Source organism: Toxotes jaculatrix, chromosome 16 (genome assembly GCF_017976425.1).
Source record: "Toxotes jaculatrix isolate fToxJac2 chromosome 16, fToxJac2.pri, whole genome shotgun sequence".
NCBI lineage: Eukaryota > Metazoa > Chordata > Actinopteri > Toxotidae > Toxotes > Toxotes jaculatrix.
This window is the reverse complement of record NC_054409.1, coordinates 1,302,322-1,319,291: the sequence shown is the minus strand read 5'-3', so window position 1 is coordinate 1,319,291 and position 16,970 is coordinate 1,302,322. Positions and strand designations below refer to the sequence as shown.

General features: G+C 44.9%; 1 protein-coding gene across 1 annotated transcript; it reads right to left on the bottom strand.

Annotated features, from left to right (window-relative positions):
• Window positions 1–14,807: 14,807 nt before the first annotated feature.
• Window positions 14,808–16,587, bottom strand: LOC121195359 (NLR family CARD domain-containing protein 3-like; the record flags this gene model as incomplete). Its single annotated transcript, XM_041058787.1, has 2 exons — window positions 14,808–15,252; window positions 15,293–16,587. Coding segments are annotated over 2 exons (1,740 nt in total), but the record flags the coding sequence as incomplete, so codon positions are not given.
• Between the last annotated feature and the right edge of the window lie 383 nt (window positions 16,588–16,970).

Below are 16,970 nucleotides of genomic sequence, written 5' to 3'. Positions count from 1 at the left end.
TCTAGCTCTGGCCCAGGTCCGATGACAGCGATGGAGGAAGGCTTGAACTGAAAGGCAAGAGGCCTCCTTCTCCAGGGCTGGGAAGAGGGGTGGCTGATATCCATAGGCGCACTGGAAAGGAGACAGGCCTGTGGCAGAGCTTGTCAACGTGTTGTGAGCATATGCCACCCACAACAGCTGCTGGGACCAGGAGGATGGGTTCTGGGACACAGTACACCGAAAGGCTGTTTCCATCTGTTGGTTCATTCTTTCGGTCTGGCCATTGGATTGAGGATGGAACCCTGATGACAGACTAGGTGTGGCTCCCAGCAAACTGCAGAACTCCTGCCAGAACACGGAAGAGAATTGGGGTCCCCTGTCTGAGACCACATCCACAGGAATCCCATGGAGACGAAAGACATGGTCAAGAAGTAGTTGGGCAGTCTCTTTAGCTGATGGAAGCTTGGGTAAGGGGACGAAGTGGGCCATCTTAGAGAAGCGGTCCACAATCGTAAGTATGGCCGTCTTCCCCTCAGATGGTGGCAGACCAGTGACAAAGTCTATAGAAATGTGTGACCAGGGACGATGCGGCACAGGAAGTGGCTGTAGAAGACCAGACGGGGCCTGACGGGAAGATTTGTTCTGGTTGCAGGTAGGGCAGGCATTGACATATTCCCGGGTGTCCTCCTCTAACGTGGACCACCAGAAGCGTTGCTGGAGGACGTCACAGGTTCTCTGGATCCCCGGATGACAGGAAAACTTAGAGGCATGAGCCCACTGGAGTACTTCTGACCTTAGGGCTGCAGGCACATACAGGCGATCTGGGGGGCAAGCACTGGGACCAGCCTCCCCCTCTGTAGAGGTTCTCACCCTCTCCTCGATCTCCCACGTCAGGGATGCCACAACACAAGGAGACGGTAGGATGGTGTCTGTAGAGATGGATTCGTCCCCTTCTCTCTGAAACTGGCGTGACAATGCGTCTGGTTTGACATTGCGGGAGCCGGGTCTGTAGGAGAGGGAGAAATCAAACCTGGTGAAGAAGAGGGCCCATCGTGCCTGTCGGGAGTTGAGTCTCTTAGCAGTTCGGATGTACTCCAGGTTCTTGTGATCTGTCCAAACTAAAAAGGGCTGCTTAGTCCCTTCAAGCCAGTGTCGCCATTCCTCTAGGGCCAGCTTGACAGCCAGAAGCTCCCGATTGCCAATGTCATAATTTCTCTCAGCGGGTGAAAGACGCCGAGAGAAGAAGGCGCATGGATGGAGTTTCTGGTCACCAGCTGCTCGCTGAGACAGAACTGCACCCACTCCAACATCAGAAGCATCCACCTCCACAACGAACTGCCGTTCAATGTCCGGGAACTGGAGGATGGGTGCTGAGCTGAAACGGTTCTTCAGAGTCCGGAAAGCAGAGTCTGCACCGTGGGACCAGCGGAAGGGACTCTTGGGGGAGGTCAACATGGTGAGGGGAGCAGCAATGGAGCTATAGTTCCGGATGAAGCGTCGATAAAAGTTTGCAAAACCCAGGAAACGCTGCAGTTGCTTACGGGTCTCAGGAACTGGCCAGGACTTTACCGCCTCCACCTTAGCAGGATCCATCTCCAAGCGTCCCTCGGCCACAATGTAGCCAAGAAAAGCCACTGACTGGGTGTGGAACTCGCATTTCTCAGCCTAAACGAACAGCGAATTCTCCAGGAGGCGCTGCAACACAGTCCTGACATGGTGAATGTGATCCTCAAGGCAGGTGGAAAAGATAAGAATGTCGTCTAAGTAGACAAACACATATTTATTGATCATGTCCCGGAGGACATCATTCACCAAGGCTTGGAAGACGGCGGGGGCATTGGTGAGACCGAATGGCATCACCAAATATTCATAATGTCCGGTGGGGGTGTTGAAAGCAGTCTTCCACTCGTCCCCCTCCCTGATGCGTATGAGGTGGTAGGCATTACGAAGGTCAAGCTTGGTGAAGATCTTGGCCCCTTGGAGTAGCTCATGGGCAGAGGAAATAAGTGGTAGGGGGTACCGGTTCTTGATGGTGATGTCGTTGAGACCCCGGTAATCGATGCAAGGGCGCAGGGTCTTGTCTTTTTTGTCCACAAAAAAGAATCCTGCCCCTGCAGGAGATGAGGACGGGCGTATGATTCCAGCAGCCAGAGAGTCATTAATATAGTTCTCCATGGCCTCCCGCTCTGGACCGGAAAGAGAGTAGAGATGCCCCTTAGGAGGTGACGCGCCAGGCTTCAGATCAATACAACAGTCATAAGGGCGGTGGGGGGGCAGCGAGGTAGCTTTGGCCTTACTGAACACTTCCCTGAGGTCGTGGTACTCAGTAGGGACTCTGGCCAGGTCCGGGCAGGTGCTGGGGAGCGTAGTCTGGTGAGGCATAGATGCATCCCGAAGGCAGACCTGGTGGCAGAAACTGCTCCAGCTGAGGATAGTGGCTGTGGTCCAGTCGACATGCGGGTTGTGTTTACGGAGCCATGGGAAGCCCAGGATCAGAGGAATGTTGGATGAGGGCAGGAGAAGAAATTGGATGGTCTCATGATGGTTACCAGAAATCAGCATGTGAACAGGGGCAGTCTGGTGGGTAACCGTTCCCAGAAGATGACCATCCAGGGCCCTGGCAGGAATCGGTGGGTTGAGGGGAATCCCCTCTAGCCCGAGTTGCATAGCCAAGCCCTCGTCCATAATATTGCCATCGGAACCAGAGTCAATGAAGGTGGCCAGGGTGTGGGAGTCCTCAGAGAGAAGAAGCTGGACTTGAAAGAGGGGGCGTTTAATCTGAGAGGAAGATTTCACTCCTGCATGACTCACCAGGACTTCCTCATTCACTGGGGAGCTCTGCCTTTTAACGGACAGAGAGAGATAAAATGTCCAGCTTTCCCGCAGTACATACAAAGGTTCCCCATCCGGCGACGCTGACGCTCCTCTGGTGTGAGTCTGGTGCGACCCAGTTGCATCGGTTCTGGGTCAGCAGAGACAGGTGTTGCAGGTGAGGGCGGGGACGAAGCGGATGGGGACTTCAGGTGGTGAGCTGCAGTGGAAAGTGCAGGGTTCTGTCTCCTCTCTCTTCTCCGGGCCCTGACACGGAGGTCCAGTCGAGTGCTGAGCTCGATGAGTTCATCCAGTGTGGCAGGTAGAGGATAAGAAACCAGTTCGTCTTTGATATATTCTGCTAGACCATGCAGAAAGGCATCCCGGAGTGCAGCCAGGTTCCAGTCACTCTGACGGGCCTTGGTCCGGAAGTCGATGGAGTAATCTGCCACGGACTGATTCCCCTGCCGTATGGAGAGAAGCTCAGAAGTGCCATCTGGACCCGTAGCTCCCAGCCCGAAGACCTTGCACAGCTCCTCCGAGAAGGCCTGGAATGAAGCACAGGCAGGAGTCTGCCTCTCCCACTCTGCAGTTCCCCAGAGGAAAGCTCTATCTGTCAGGTTGCTGATGACGTATGCCACCTTTGCTCCCTCAGTGGCAAATGTGTGTGGCTGTAGACTGAACAGCAGAGAACAGGAAGTCAGGAAGGGACGACAGAGCTTGGGATCCCCATTGTAGCGCTCTGGGGCCCCCAGCCGGGGTTCTGATATCATCCTTGGCAGAGTTGGAGCTGGAGCAGGAGCAGGAGGTGGAGGTGCTGGTGCAGAGACTGTGGCCGCTGGAGAGGAAAAGGTGGAGATCAGCTGTTGCAGTTGAGCTGTGAGGGTTGTGATGGCCCTGGCTTGGGCCTCCGCCGCTTGTCTGGCATGGGCAGCAGCCTCCTCCATCCGTTGCTCATGAAGCATGAGCACTCTCTCGATTCTTTCAAACCGATCCCGTGGTGACGGTGGTTCTGCTGGGTCCATGACTGGCCAGATTGTACTGTGACGGGTATAGTATGAACCCAAGTGCAGTACAAAACAGGCAATGAACTGATGATCAGTTAATAGGTTTATTAACTGGCACACAAAACAGTTCACGAGCTGGGCAGAAGGCTTGGTCGAGGCAGGCAAAAGTTCAGTAACAGGGAGGCAGGCAGAATCAGGCAAACAGTCCAGAGAGAGACAGGCTGAGCTCATGGTCGAAACAGAAGGCAAAGGTAATTTACCGGGGATCAGGAAAAACAGGCAGGTCGTAATCAGGCAGGGTCGGTACCGGGAAGACAGGCAGGTAAACACTGGAAAGTCTTGCATGGCAGAGAACAATCTGGCACTGAGTGAGTGTGAGGCTGGAGAATATATACTGGTAGGTTAGCTGATTGGTGAGTGAGAGCAGGTGTGTGATTAGTGAGTGAGAGCAGGTGTGTGAACAGTGACTGAGAGTGGGTGTGGTGATCAGTGGGTGTGGTGTGAGCAGGGCAGTGGAAAAGTACTGAGTCCATGGGCTGGAGCAGAGTGTGACAATCACAGATCATAAAGCAAAGAGTGAAGAAACATTTCTTTCTGTCTTAATGTGGAATATTTGCTTTGTATGTGAAGAAATATAAAAATCAACTGAAGGTGAAGATGAAATTGTTCCAAAGTAAAGAGTCAATTAGCAAGTGTTGGATTTTGAATCTTCATTCAATGAATTTGAAATATGAAGCTGAACAAGATGCTCAGTGTGGATCAGCATCAAATCTCTGAGCTCAAATCTCCTTCAAAAAGTCCCACATTCGCACTCAGGTTTAACAGTTTGGAAGAAAGTTTTCAAAGTGTTCACTAAGGTTTCAAATGAAATCTTTCATATTGTGTGAAATAATAGTTTGAGCCTTTGATGTTTTGAGTGTGACTGAAGTTTGTGTTGAGAGTTTGAGAAGCTGCAGACATTCAGCACATGTGCAGTGTGTTGAATGAGACATTTCATCACATTCCAGTCATGTGTCTTTGGTCCAAAGCAAGTTTATCTTCATCCAACACTCTCTGCTCACACATTTGAATCTGTTGTTCCAGCATTGCATTCTGGGATTCCTGGCCCCACCTTCCTGGTGGCTGTCAGCTTAGGGGGGGTCTGTGTCCCACAGTTTGTGTCCCTGTGACAAAGACACAGTGGGACGTTGACACCCAGTGGGCTCAGTGGTTGGTTGGCTGTGTGGAGCTGAGAAAGGAGCCAGGGTTTGAACTTCTCTCTCTGCTCTGTTTTCATTGGTTCCACAAATATTTGTGTCCCTGTTCAGCTCAGCAGCTGAGTGTAGCTCCATGAATGTCTTCTGGAGACACTGTGTGAAAATGTCCTCTCCGTATTTAAACCATGGTGACGTGTCCTCTCTGTGACAGCAGGCTTTTCACTGTGCCTGTGAGTGAGGCCATTGGGAGCAGCTATGAACACTTGTGCCTTCAGACCTGCTCACACATGTTGTACAGATCAGTTCTTGTCAAACATCCTGATCTCAATGAGACTTTGTGAATAACACAAGCTCAACTCAGTCAAACTGCTGACACTGTCAATGTGGACTGTAAGAGTCAGAATCCAAATCATTTTCAAAGCTTTAAAAATCACTTTGAAAATCAGAGTCAGCACTTTCACAACTTCCTTTCAACCATTTCACACTTTGAATGTTAGAAATTCTGAAGGAGATTTGACCTAATAAATACTGAATAAAGCACAACTTTCACATCATATTCATCTCAGCACACAAGTAAACAATGGAGTCTGACCTCAGAGTCTCCAGTCCACAGTCTGGACTCTGCAGAAAACCACACAGATGATTCAGTCCTGAATCCTGCAGGTCCCTGTTTTTACTCAGGTCCAGCTCTCTCAGATGGGAGGGGTTGGACTTCAGAGCTGAGGCCAGAGAAGCACAGCTGATCTCTGACAACCTGCAGCCCTGCAACCTGAATAAAGGAACAGATGAAGATGAAAATCATTGATAATCCAATCAGATATGTCCTAATTAATGAGCTTCTCTCTAACATGAGCAGAGTGACTTTGTCCTTCTGTTGCTGTGGATCATCATCATGTCAGCCTTCTACACACATCATCCACATGTCACAACAACATTCACACACCTGTTCATGTCAACACAGATTCATATCAGTCAGGTCTGTCATTAGAGGATCAATATATTTAGTAGCTCAGTAGGTTTGTGCAGTTAAAATGAGAAGTCCACATGTTCACAGCTGGATCTGAAAACAACAGTCAGATGTCAGATGCAGATTAAAGGAGTTGTTGGTGTCGTCCTTCAACTCTCAGCTTCACAGCTCTGTTTGGAAACAGCTTCCAGCCTTTTTACAAACATCAGATCTGATGGTGTCATTCATCATCATCACCTCTGTGACTTTAACCAGGTGTAAAACCTGTTTGTTGAAGAGCTCTGCACCTGTTGACAGGTAGAAATGAGCAGCTGTAGCAGAAGATCTGAGCTTTTGCTGCAGTTTGATCTTCATGGAGTGTGGTAAACATTTACTGACATGTATCTGTACACTGATGAATCACTGTTACACTGTCTTCTGTAATAAGTCCTGAGGGTGGTTCTGACCTTTGACCCCAGACGCTCCAGTCATGGAGACTGTAGTTTGTCAGTGTGTGAGATCTGCTCATTGGAAACTGCTCTTACTGGAATTAGTTGCTCAGAGAACAGACTCCCGCTGAGCTTGTCCTCACTGCAGTTTGGTATCATAGGCTGGTGGAGGAAGGAGCAGTTCAACACATTCTATCATGTCTCTCGTGTGTAGAGTCTATTTCCTGGATCCACAACGAAAACATTCATTCAACTCAACAGAGACTGAGCACAAAGTGGTTTTCATTCATAACAGAGCTTTGAAAACGTTCCTAAACTCTGTCATCCAAAGATCTCTTCATTCACTCCATGTTTCATTTCTCAGAGATTCAACAGTCAGGTGATTGTTAAATAAAGTGGGATTTGTTAGGAAACAGCAGCTTTTTCACATCTATATCCAGTGTGTACCTGCTCTAAATCCCAAACACTGTGACTGGTCTCAGCTGCCTTCTTTTTGTAGTCATTACAACAGAGAGTCCTTTCTCCTCTCCAGAAGCTCCAGAAGAATTCATGTCCCTCACACACTCTACAGCCTCACCTTCAGTGACTGATGGACCACAACATCAACCTCTGGAAGCTGAAAAACTGTCCTGTCCAACATGTCCCCATCATGACTCTGCTCCTGTCGCCCTTTAAATAAACCCTGCTCAAGTCTTTGACTTTTATTTGGAGCCATAAGGAAAACCATTTGGAATAACTGAGAACTTCTCAAGACACTGACCATTTAAAACTACAGTCAATGAAGAATCTACAGGAAACTACAACAGCTCCAGTCAGTGGACTGCCCTCAGAGTCTCCAGTCTACAGTTTGGACTCTCCAGTCCAACAGACAACAGCTTCGCTCCTGAATCCCGCAGGTTGTTTCCACTCAGGTCCAGATCTGTGAGGTGGGAGGGGTTGGACATCAGAGCTGAGGCCACGACTTCACAGGGAGTCTCTGAGAGTCCACAGTCAGAAAGTCTGTAATGACACATTAATTATAAAACATGTTATTATGAAAGAGGAAACTTTCTATTTACTTGAAGCATTTGATGAGAAAAGACTTGGACCTGTTTTGATAAATATTTGCTCTTCACATCACTGGTTCAGCAAATCTTATCTGTGTGTGTTTGACATGAAACATTGATTCTTATCACTCTCTCTCAGACCTGCACAGTTTTCATTGTTTGACTTTAATGTTGCAGAAGAAGAGAGAGAACATGTGCTCACAGTAAGTCTTCCATAATGTCCACAGTGTGTCAGTGTGATCTGATCTGACTCCACTAAGTTATCATGAGGCCGTCTCCATTAGAAAAACATTTTTACTGTCCAGGATTTTTCTCTGACTCCAGGATATTTTTCTCCAGTTGAGCTCAGTGAACAGTGACAGCTGCTAAAGATGATCTCTCTCTGTGAGCTACCTGCTGCTGTTAGCTTCACGTCCATTAGCTGCAACATGGGCTGACTTTTACCAAAAGGTACAAATGAAACTAATGGACTGACAATATCAGAGCTGCACATATTTAAATATGAAAGGATGAAATATTTAGACGAGCGTGGCAGACGACTGAATAATGATTTGTCGTCAACACAAAACTGATCGAGCACAAACACAATTAACAAACCAATAAGGTTGAATTCTTTTCAACATGATGTGATCGCAGAGATGTGATCTGTTTTTAGGAGAAATTAGGGGTGGGTGATATGGCAAAAATATCACATCACGGTTTTTTAATGGTAAAATCACGATCACGATTTTATCAGTTCATTTTTACAGTGAAGTTCATTTAGAACCGAACTATTCTCTATGTAAAAACTTAGCCCTAAAGACCGTTTGCTACTTCTCTCACACAGCGTGCTTTTATCAAAGGCTTGTGTTATAGTTGATTGTTTCTGTGTATTGTCTTTAGCCGTTGTGTTGCCATCCGAAGCTCGAACCTTCTCTGTGCAAATTTTTTAAATGACAGTTGTTTGCGCTTTGTCGTTTGGAGAAAACCCAAACCAGTTCCATACGCAGTGTTGGGGAGTAACGGAATACATGTAACGACATTACATATTCAGAATACAAATCATGAGCAACTGTATTCCATTACAGTTACAGTTTAAATAGATAGTATTCACAATACAGTTACATTGTTGAAATAAATGGATTAAATGATGATACTTCTCTGTTTCACGAGTTTATATTTATTCTCTAAATGAATGAAGGAAACCCGATGCGTTTCCCAGAAGCCCCAGCTCCACGAAAACAAACGTAAATAAACGAGCTATTCGCCTGATCAGTAGTGGTGTGCGATACTGCATATTTTGGTATCGATCCGATACCAAGTAAATGCGGGCCAGTATCGCCGATACTGATACCGATACCAATACTTTTCAATAAATAAGGTGGATGCGTCATTGAATTGCTAAATCTCAATTAATTTTCATGACCTTAAGTGTTTTTTGTGATGTTTCCTTTTTTTTATTAAATAGTTAAAACCCAGGACAGAATTAGGACAAAGTTTTTAATTAAATAGAAAATGCTTTATCAGAAAATTCTTAAATAAAAAGTGCACGCAAACCAGTAAACAAATTAAAACAAGTACTGTTGAGAAACTATAATACAAAAATTAAATTAAAATTCTCAACAACAAAAACAACAGCTGGTGAAAATATAAATAATAGTGTTTCCACTATACCTGACTAGCTTTTTACAAATCCCACATTTTGCTGTTGTCTCGTTTTCGGCTTGAAAATACAGCCACACGTCGCTCCTCTTCCTCTCTGCCATTCTTCTGTTGTCTTTTCTCCCTGTGCTGATGAACCTGAGCCGGCAACTTGCTATTTTGCTTTGCGCATCTAAGTCACGTCAGGTGACTCACGTGACGGTGCAACAACAGCTCTGCGCTGACATAGGAGTGGCGAGTCTGGTGACCTGGCTGTTTCCTCTTTGCTGAAACCTCAGCATTGCAAACAAGAGCGGAGCTTAAAGTAAAGAATCGATCTCACCAGGCTAGTATCAATCCAATACCAATACCAACTTGGTATCGATACTATCGATATTTGGATCAATCCGCCCACCACTACTGATCAGTCGGTCAGAATGGAGTCGGACGAGGAGCAGCAGGAGCGAGAGCTTGAGCCGCAGCCGGCAAAACCGAGCCGGGACAGGAAATCGTTGGCCAAGACAGAAACAGCGTTACATATTCTGAATACATAACGGCGTTACATGTATTACGTTACTCCCCAACACTGTCCATACGACTGAAGTGGAGTTCTTTTTGGGGACCAACTTCAAGCTGTCACTTTCACTTTTGTTGTCGGCCATGGCTACCCGCTACACCTTGATTGAAACAGCGAGGCTAGTAAAAAAAAAAATCAGCACTGCTCATAATTCGCCATGATTGGTTGGTCATGTTTACGTGACGCGGGCTGTTAGTTGCCCAAGGAAAAAAAAGACCTTCTCGTGCGTCTGTGCGCAAGCATAGAGCTGCAATTAATAGAATGTGCCCTATAGACGACACACAAGACATATCACACAACCCTAGTATATGTATATTATGTGTACATAACTATACACTGCTGCCCAACTGTACATACCACCATTAGAGAACCATGGTTCTAACTATTTTTCTATTATAAATGTACACACTGCACACCTGACAGGTTATATTTTTACAACATTGTATATATTATTGAACATATCATTCCCCTCCGTTTTTATTTTTTTATTTTATCTTATTAATATTATTGTTATTTTTCTTGTCATATATATATACATTCACTCTTTAAGTCTTTATACTTTGTTACACTGTATTTTGTAGAGTTGCTAAGTGCTGCCAGTTAGCTGTCAACTTGTCCTTTCCTTTCTTTTTGTGACTGTTTTACTTGCTGCTGTAACATAACAATTTCCCCCTGAGGGATGGATAAAGTCTATCTATCTATCTATCTATCTATAAACCAACAGTGTGGTCCTTTAAGTCTTTGCTCCTTAACACATTTAACAAGTCAATTCAACTCAATGAGAAAAGACCACAATTTACCACACGTGTTAAATATCAAAACGCACACACACAAGCTGACATGATGTGATAAAAATTGACTTTGAACAACTCACACTGGACATTTTTTACACTTCATTTAGAAAACATTAGTCTGCTGACTGTGACAAATACGAGTGTGTGAGTTCTGAAGGTTTCATTGAAGTCAACAGACATTATTCATGACAACTGACTGAAATGAAGTGAAACTGAAGGAATAATTCTTAGTGTGAGATAAGAAAAAGTCACAATATGGAACAACAACTATTTCAAATCTCATTCATTCGTTCATTCAAGATGAATGGATTCAAGTTCTGGATGAAGATAAACCAGGTTCAGTTGTGGATTAAAGATATAAGATCTACAACAGTAACAGACAGTGAACTGACCTCAGAGTCTCCAGTCTACAGTGTGGACTCTTCAGTCCAGCAGACAGAAGCTTTACCCCTGAATCCTGCAGCTTGTTGTTACTCAGGTCCAGGTGTCTTAGACTAGCCCTGTGAGCCCGTACGTATCATATATGATACCCACATTTCTGGGACTCATTGCATCACCATCAAGCATAAACTTTGCATTTAACCCTTTTAGATGAACTCTTATGCTCGTATACTGACTCCAGGTGGACACTCCTCACTTTCCAAATGTTTTGAAATGTGTTTTTTCTTTCTTTCAAAATGGCTGCCTCGCACTAGCACACATTTGTGTTTCTCAGGGTCAAGAAAGTTGATCATTTCATGGTTTATGGTGAGAATTTCTTTGAAACACTTACAATATTTTTTAAATGAATAGTTAGTTTGTCCTTAAAACGTTGTATTACTCAGTTTTATAATTACAGTTAGTAGTTATATCGAGCAGAAAATCGGTGAATCAAATTTGATACTTTGGGAATTTAGCCATAAAATCAACAATTGTTATGGGTATAGCTGTACAGTGTTTTACATGGATTATGTCTTCCAGGCCATCATGCAGTGTCTTGATGAGTCAAATACACAATTTATAGATTGAAATGGCTTCAAGGATTTCACTTAGAATATCCATATTGGCTGATCACTGGTCATAGTTATATGTTCCTGGGTTTTATGTAGGTTGTCCTCCATAGGGCATCGTATTGTGTTTTTTGGAGTCAATTAAACATTTTAATGATTTAAATGGCATCAATAACAAACAATTTCACATACAGTATTTGTTGGCTTATGTATAGATGGCTAAGAGGAGGTTCAGTACGGAAGATGTTCTGCGCTTCCTTGATGGCAATCTGAGTGAACTAGAAGAGCTAGTACAGACAGATGACGAAGTGGAAGATAAGGATTGGACTCCCTGTGCAGAAGCTGATGATGACAGCTCTGGTAGTAGCAGTGAGGAGGCTGAAAACATTGGCCAGATAGCTAAAACTGGAGAAGGGAGTTCAACAGCTGGGCAGGCAACAGAAGCAGAAGAAGGGAGTTCAACAGGTAGACAAGCAACAAAGAGGCAGCGAAGAAGCCCGGTAAGAGGTAAAAAGAAGAGGAGAAGGAATAAAGCTGATAGTTCAAGTTCAGATGAAGAGAGGCCAAAAGCAACACATACCATCAGAAAAAAGAAAGCTGCAGGACGTAGGGAGTACAGATGGAGAAAGGCTGACTTTGAACCACCAGATGTTCCATTTGTTGACAGCATAGATGAAGCAGTCGAGGAAAGGTCTGATTTTACACCATATATGTATTTCAGGCACTTTGTTACAGATGAAATGTTACAGCTTGTTGCAGACCAAACAAACCTATACAGTGTGCAGAGGGATGGAAGATCAGTCAACACAAATGCCAAAGAAATCAAAAAAAAAATTCTTGGTATGTACATGTTTATGGGTTTGGTCCAGATGCCCAATGTCAAAGCCTACTGGGAGTGGGATAGTCGGTACCCTAAAGTTGCAGATGTGATGACGCGGGACCGTTTTCAGAAATTGCTGACACTGCTCCACTTTGAAGACAACCAAAGTGTTACTGATGATGTAATGATGGATAAGATGTGGAAGCTGAGACCATGGCTTGAGAAGCTGCGAGAGCAATGCCTGAAAATACACCCTGAAGAAAATCATGCTGTCGATGAGATAATCATTCCTTTCAAGGGGAAATCACAGCTGAAAGTCTACATGCCAGGAAAACCACACAAGTGGGGCTTCAAAATGTGGGGGCGTGCAGGACAAAGTGGCTTCCTGTATGATTTTGATGTCAGTCAAGGGCCAGCAGATCCAGAAAAGGAGAAATCTGATGTTGGTGTGAGTGGAGATGTGGTTCTCAAATTGACATCAACTCTTCCTGCTAAAAAGAACCACAAAGTGTTCGCTGACAACTACTTTACATCACTTCCACTGCTAGAACATCTGCGTGAGAGAGGGATTTACTATGTTGGTACTGTGAGAATGACGAGGATTCCCAACTGCATTATGATGGATGAAAAAACCCTGAAGGCACAGGGAAGAGGTTCCATGGATCACAGAGTGAGCCAAAACAACTTGATTGTCCGATGGTGTGACAACAAGCCTGTCAACCTGTTGTCCTCTTATACTGGAATTACTCCACAAGGCCAGGTGAAACGCTGGGATCGGAAGACAAAGACGCACATCATGGTTCCCAGACCAGCCATTGTAGAGACCTACAATCAATTTATGGGTGGTGTGGATCTTCTGGATATGCTGGCTGCCCTGTACAAATACACGCTGAGGACCAGAAGATGGTACTTGCTGATTTGGTGGCACAGTGTCACTGTGGCATTGATAAATGCCTGGATACTGTACAGAAGAGACCTGCGGGCAAAATGTCAGGAGAAAGAAGCCCTGCCACTGAGAAGATTTCAGGCCTCAGTTGGTACCTGCTTGACCAGTGCCGGAAAACCAAAGCCCAGGCCTGGTAGGCCAATGTCCTCTACATTTTCCTCTCCATCACATTCTCCCCTCAGCTCACCACAATCATCACCATCTCATATCCCACCACAGAGGAAGCAAGTGCGTGGTGTGCCTGCTGATGTGAGGAAAGATGGGGTTGACCACTTCCCAACATGGGGCAAACGGCAAAGGTGCAAGCATTGCAAAGGCTCGCCTCACTTTTCCCATGTGTATTGTGGGAAATGTGGTGTCCACCTCTGTCTGAACAAGGATCGAAACTGCTTCCAGGCTTACCATTTGGCAAAGTAAAAGAAAGGAGAGACTGACAAGGCAATGTTCAAAAGTCTTGAGATGCTTTACACATTTTACAAAAAAAAGATGTTGGCAGATGTTGGCCAAGTTTGTTAGAATTTCAGAGTTCAGTTATGTTCATTTCATGTTCTACTTAGTAATAACATTGTGAAAATGAAGAAAGTATGGAGAAAATGATGGCTGTTAAAAGAGAAAAGGGATTAAGACACTGAAATTACAGATGGCACAGTTCCCTACTAGTGCCACAATGCCTAATATGATATTGACGGTGCCTATTATGATATCGTCAGAAATTGCATTTTAACTATTTTTTTTTACATTTTGTCAAAGGGACAAATAAAGAGTTCATATTTGAAAAATTAGAATTTTCTGACCATTCTTTCATAGTTCAGGTCTCACAGGGCTAGAGGACTGGGAGCTGAGAACTGAGGACAGAGCTTCACAGCTTCTCTCTGAGAGGTTACAGCTGCTCAGTCTGAAGAGGAAACAATGAAGAAAAAGTCAAATAACATTTGTGTTGAAAGGACAATCAAAGGAACAAAACTCTCAGTTTGCTCTGCAGCTCACAGCAAACTAACAGACCTGCATTTGAAAACTGGGCCAAACATCAAACACAGATTTGTTGAGTGAAGCAGAAATATCAGCTCTTTATCCACCTGCTAACCAATGAGGAGTTTCTACATTGATGATCATCTTTCATTGGCTCTGATTCAAATCCTTTCTGTTTTATTCTCAACAAGTTGGAGACATGACAGTTAAATATGACACAATCAGTAATAAACAGACATGTACAGTCAATGCCGTAAGTATTTGGACAGTGAGACATGATATGTTATTTGGGATCTCAGCACATTGACTTTAAAATATAATAATGGATACTACAGTCAATGACTGCAAAGGATTTTACTCTAAATATTAAATCTGATGAGTTTGTTTCATGTGTATTTGTCTAGTTACTTTTGAATCACTAAAAGGGCTGAATCTCCCACACAGTTCTTTCTATACTGATGTCAACCTGCTCAAATTAAAGCTGAGACTTGGCTCTTTAATGTAGGATCCATTATTTTAATTCAGATTCAATGTGATGAAGCTCAGAGCTCAGAGATGATGATAAGAAATTAAAGAAGAAAGGAATTTATTTTCCCTCCTGCTGAATAAAATAACAGAGTCTTTATATAATGATGAATAAATCCAACTATCTATACACTTACAGAGCTTTGTTAGAGGCTTTGACAACTGGCAGCAGCTTCAGAAGAGCCTCCTCTGAAGCAGAGTATTTCTTCAGGTCAAACACGTCCAGATCTTTTTCTGATGACAGTAAGATGAAGACCAGAGCTGACCATTGAGCAAGAGACAGTTCCTCTGTGGAGAGACGTCCTGAACTCAGGGACTGTTGGATCTGCTCCACTAGAGAACGATCATTCAGTTCATTCAGACAGTGGAACAGGTTGATGCTTTGCTCTGCAGAGGGAGTCTCTTCAATCTTCTTCTTGATGTACTGGACTGTTTGCTGATTGGTCTGTGAGCCACTTCCTGTCTGTGTCAGCAGACCTCGTAAGAGAGTCTGATTGGTCTGCAGTGAAAGACCCAGGAGGAAGCGGAGGAACAAGTCCAGGTGTCCATTTGGACTCTGTAAGGCCTTGTCCACAGCCCTCTGGTAGAGCTGAGTTGGATCAGGTTTTTTCTCTGAACAGTTTAGACCAGTTGGAGGTTGATTGTTCTTCTGACAGCAGATTGACTCCAGACTTGATGAAGCTCAGATGGACATGAAGAGCAGCCAGAAACTCCTGAAGACTCAGATGGACGAAGCAGAACACCTTGTCCTGGTACAGTCCTCTCTCTTCTTTAAAGACCTGTGTGAACACTCCTGAGTACACTAAGGCTGCTCTGATATTGATGCCACACTCTGTCAGGTCTGATTCATAGAAGATCAGGTTTCCTTTCTGCAGCTGCTCAAAAGCCAGTTTTCCCAGAGACTCAATCATCTTCCTGGTCTCTGGACTCCAGTGTGGATCTGTCTCAGCTCCTCCATCATACTTAACGTTCTTCAGTTTGGACTGAACCACCAGGAAGTGGATGTACATCTCAGTCAGGGTCTTGGGCAGCCCTCCTCCTTCTCTGGTTTCCAACACATCCTCCAGAACTGTAGCAGTGATCCAGCAGAAGACCGGGATGTGGCACATGATGTGGAGGCTTCGTGAAGTCTTGATGTGGGAGGTGATCCTTCTGGCCTGCTCCTCCTCTCTGAACCTCTTCCTGAAGTACTCCTCCTTCTGTGGGTCAGTGAACCCTCTGACCTCTGTCACCATGTCAACACACTCAGGAGGGATCTGATTGGCTGCTGCAGGTCGTGTGGTTATCCAGAGGCGAGCAGAGGGAAGCAGTTTCCCCCTGATGAGGTTTGTCAGCAGCACATCCACTGAGGTGGACTCTGTAACATCAGTCAGGATCTTAGTGTTGTGGAAGTCCAGAGGAAGTCGACACTCATCCAGACCGTCAAAGATGAACAGAACCTGGACCTCTTCAAACCTGCAGAGTCCTGCTTCTTTGGTTTCAGGAAAGAAGTGATGAACAAGTTCCACCAAGCTGAACTTTTTCTCTTTCAGCACATTCAGCTCTCTGAACGTGAATGGAAATGTGAAGTGTATGTCCTGGTTGGCTTTGTCTTCAGCCCAGTCCAGAGTCAACTTCTGTGTTAAGACTGTTTTCCCAATGCCAGCCACTCCCTTTGTCATCACTGTTCTGATTGGTCCATCTCTTCCAGGTGAGGCTTTAAAGATGTCTTCTTGTCTGATGCTTGTTTCTGGTCTGGCTGGTTTCCTGGATGCTGTTTCAATCTGTATGACCTCATGTTCATCATTGACCTCTCCAGTCCCTCCCTCTGTGATGTAGAGCTCTGTGTAGATCTGATTCAGAAGGGTTGGGTTTCCTGCTTTAGAGATCCCCTCAAACACACACTGGAACTTCTTCTTCAGAGCAGATTTAAGTTTATGTTGATAAACTGCAGCATCATGTCCTGAATGAACAAACAAGAAACAACATCAATGACTGATTCATAAAGAAAACATGACATGTTCATCCCCCTAAAGAACACACATGAACATATTTCCCTCCATGTCTTGAGACGTTAGTAAATGTCCCATTTGTCCATCATGTTGAATCTCTAGAGAAATCCTCTTACTGCTGTGCAGACAGTCAGCCAGCTCCTCCTGCTTCATTCTCCTCAGGAAGTTCACTGTGATCTTCACAAAAGCCTCTCTGCTGCTCCTCCTCTGCTCTTCATCCTCACCATCCAACACCTCTTCATCCTCCCTCTGACTCTCTGAGCATTCTGGGTAATCTGGACTCACAACCCTCTGGATCTTCTTCA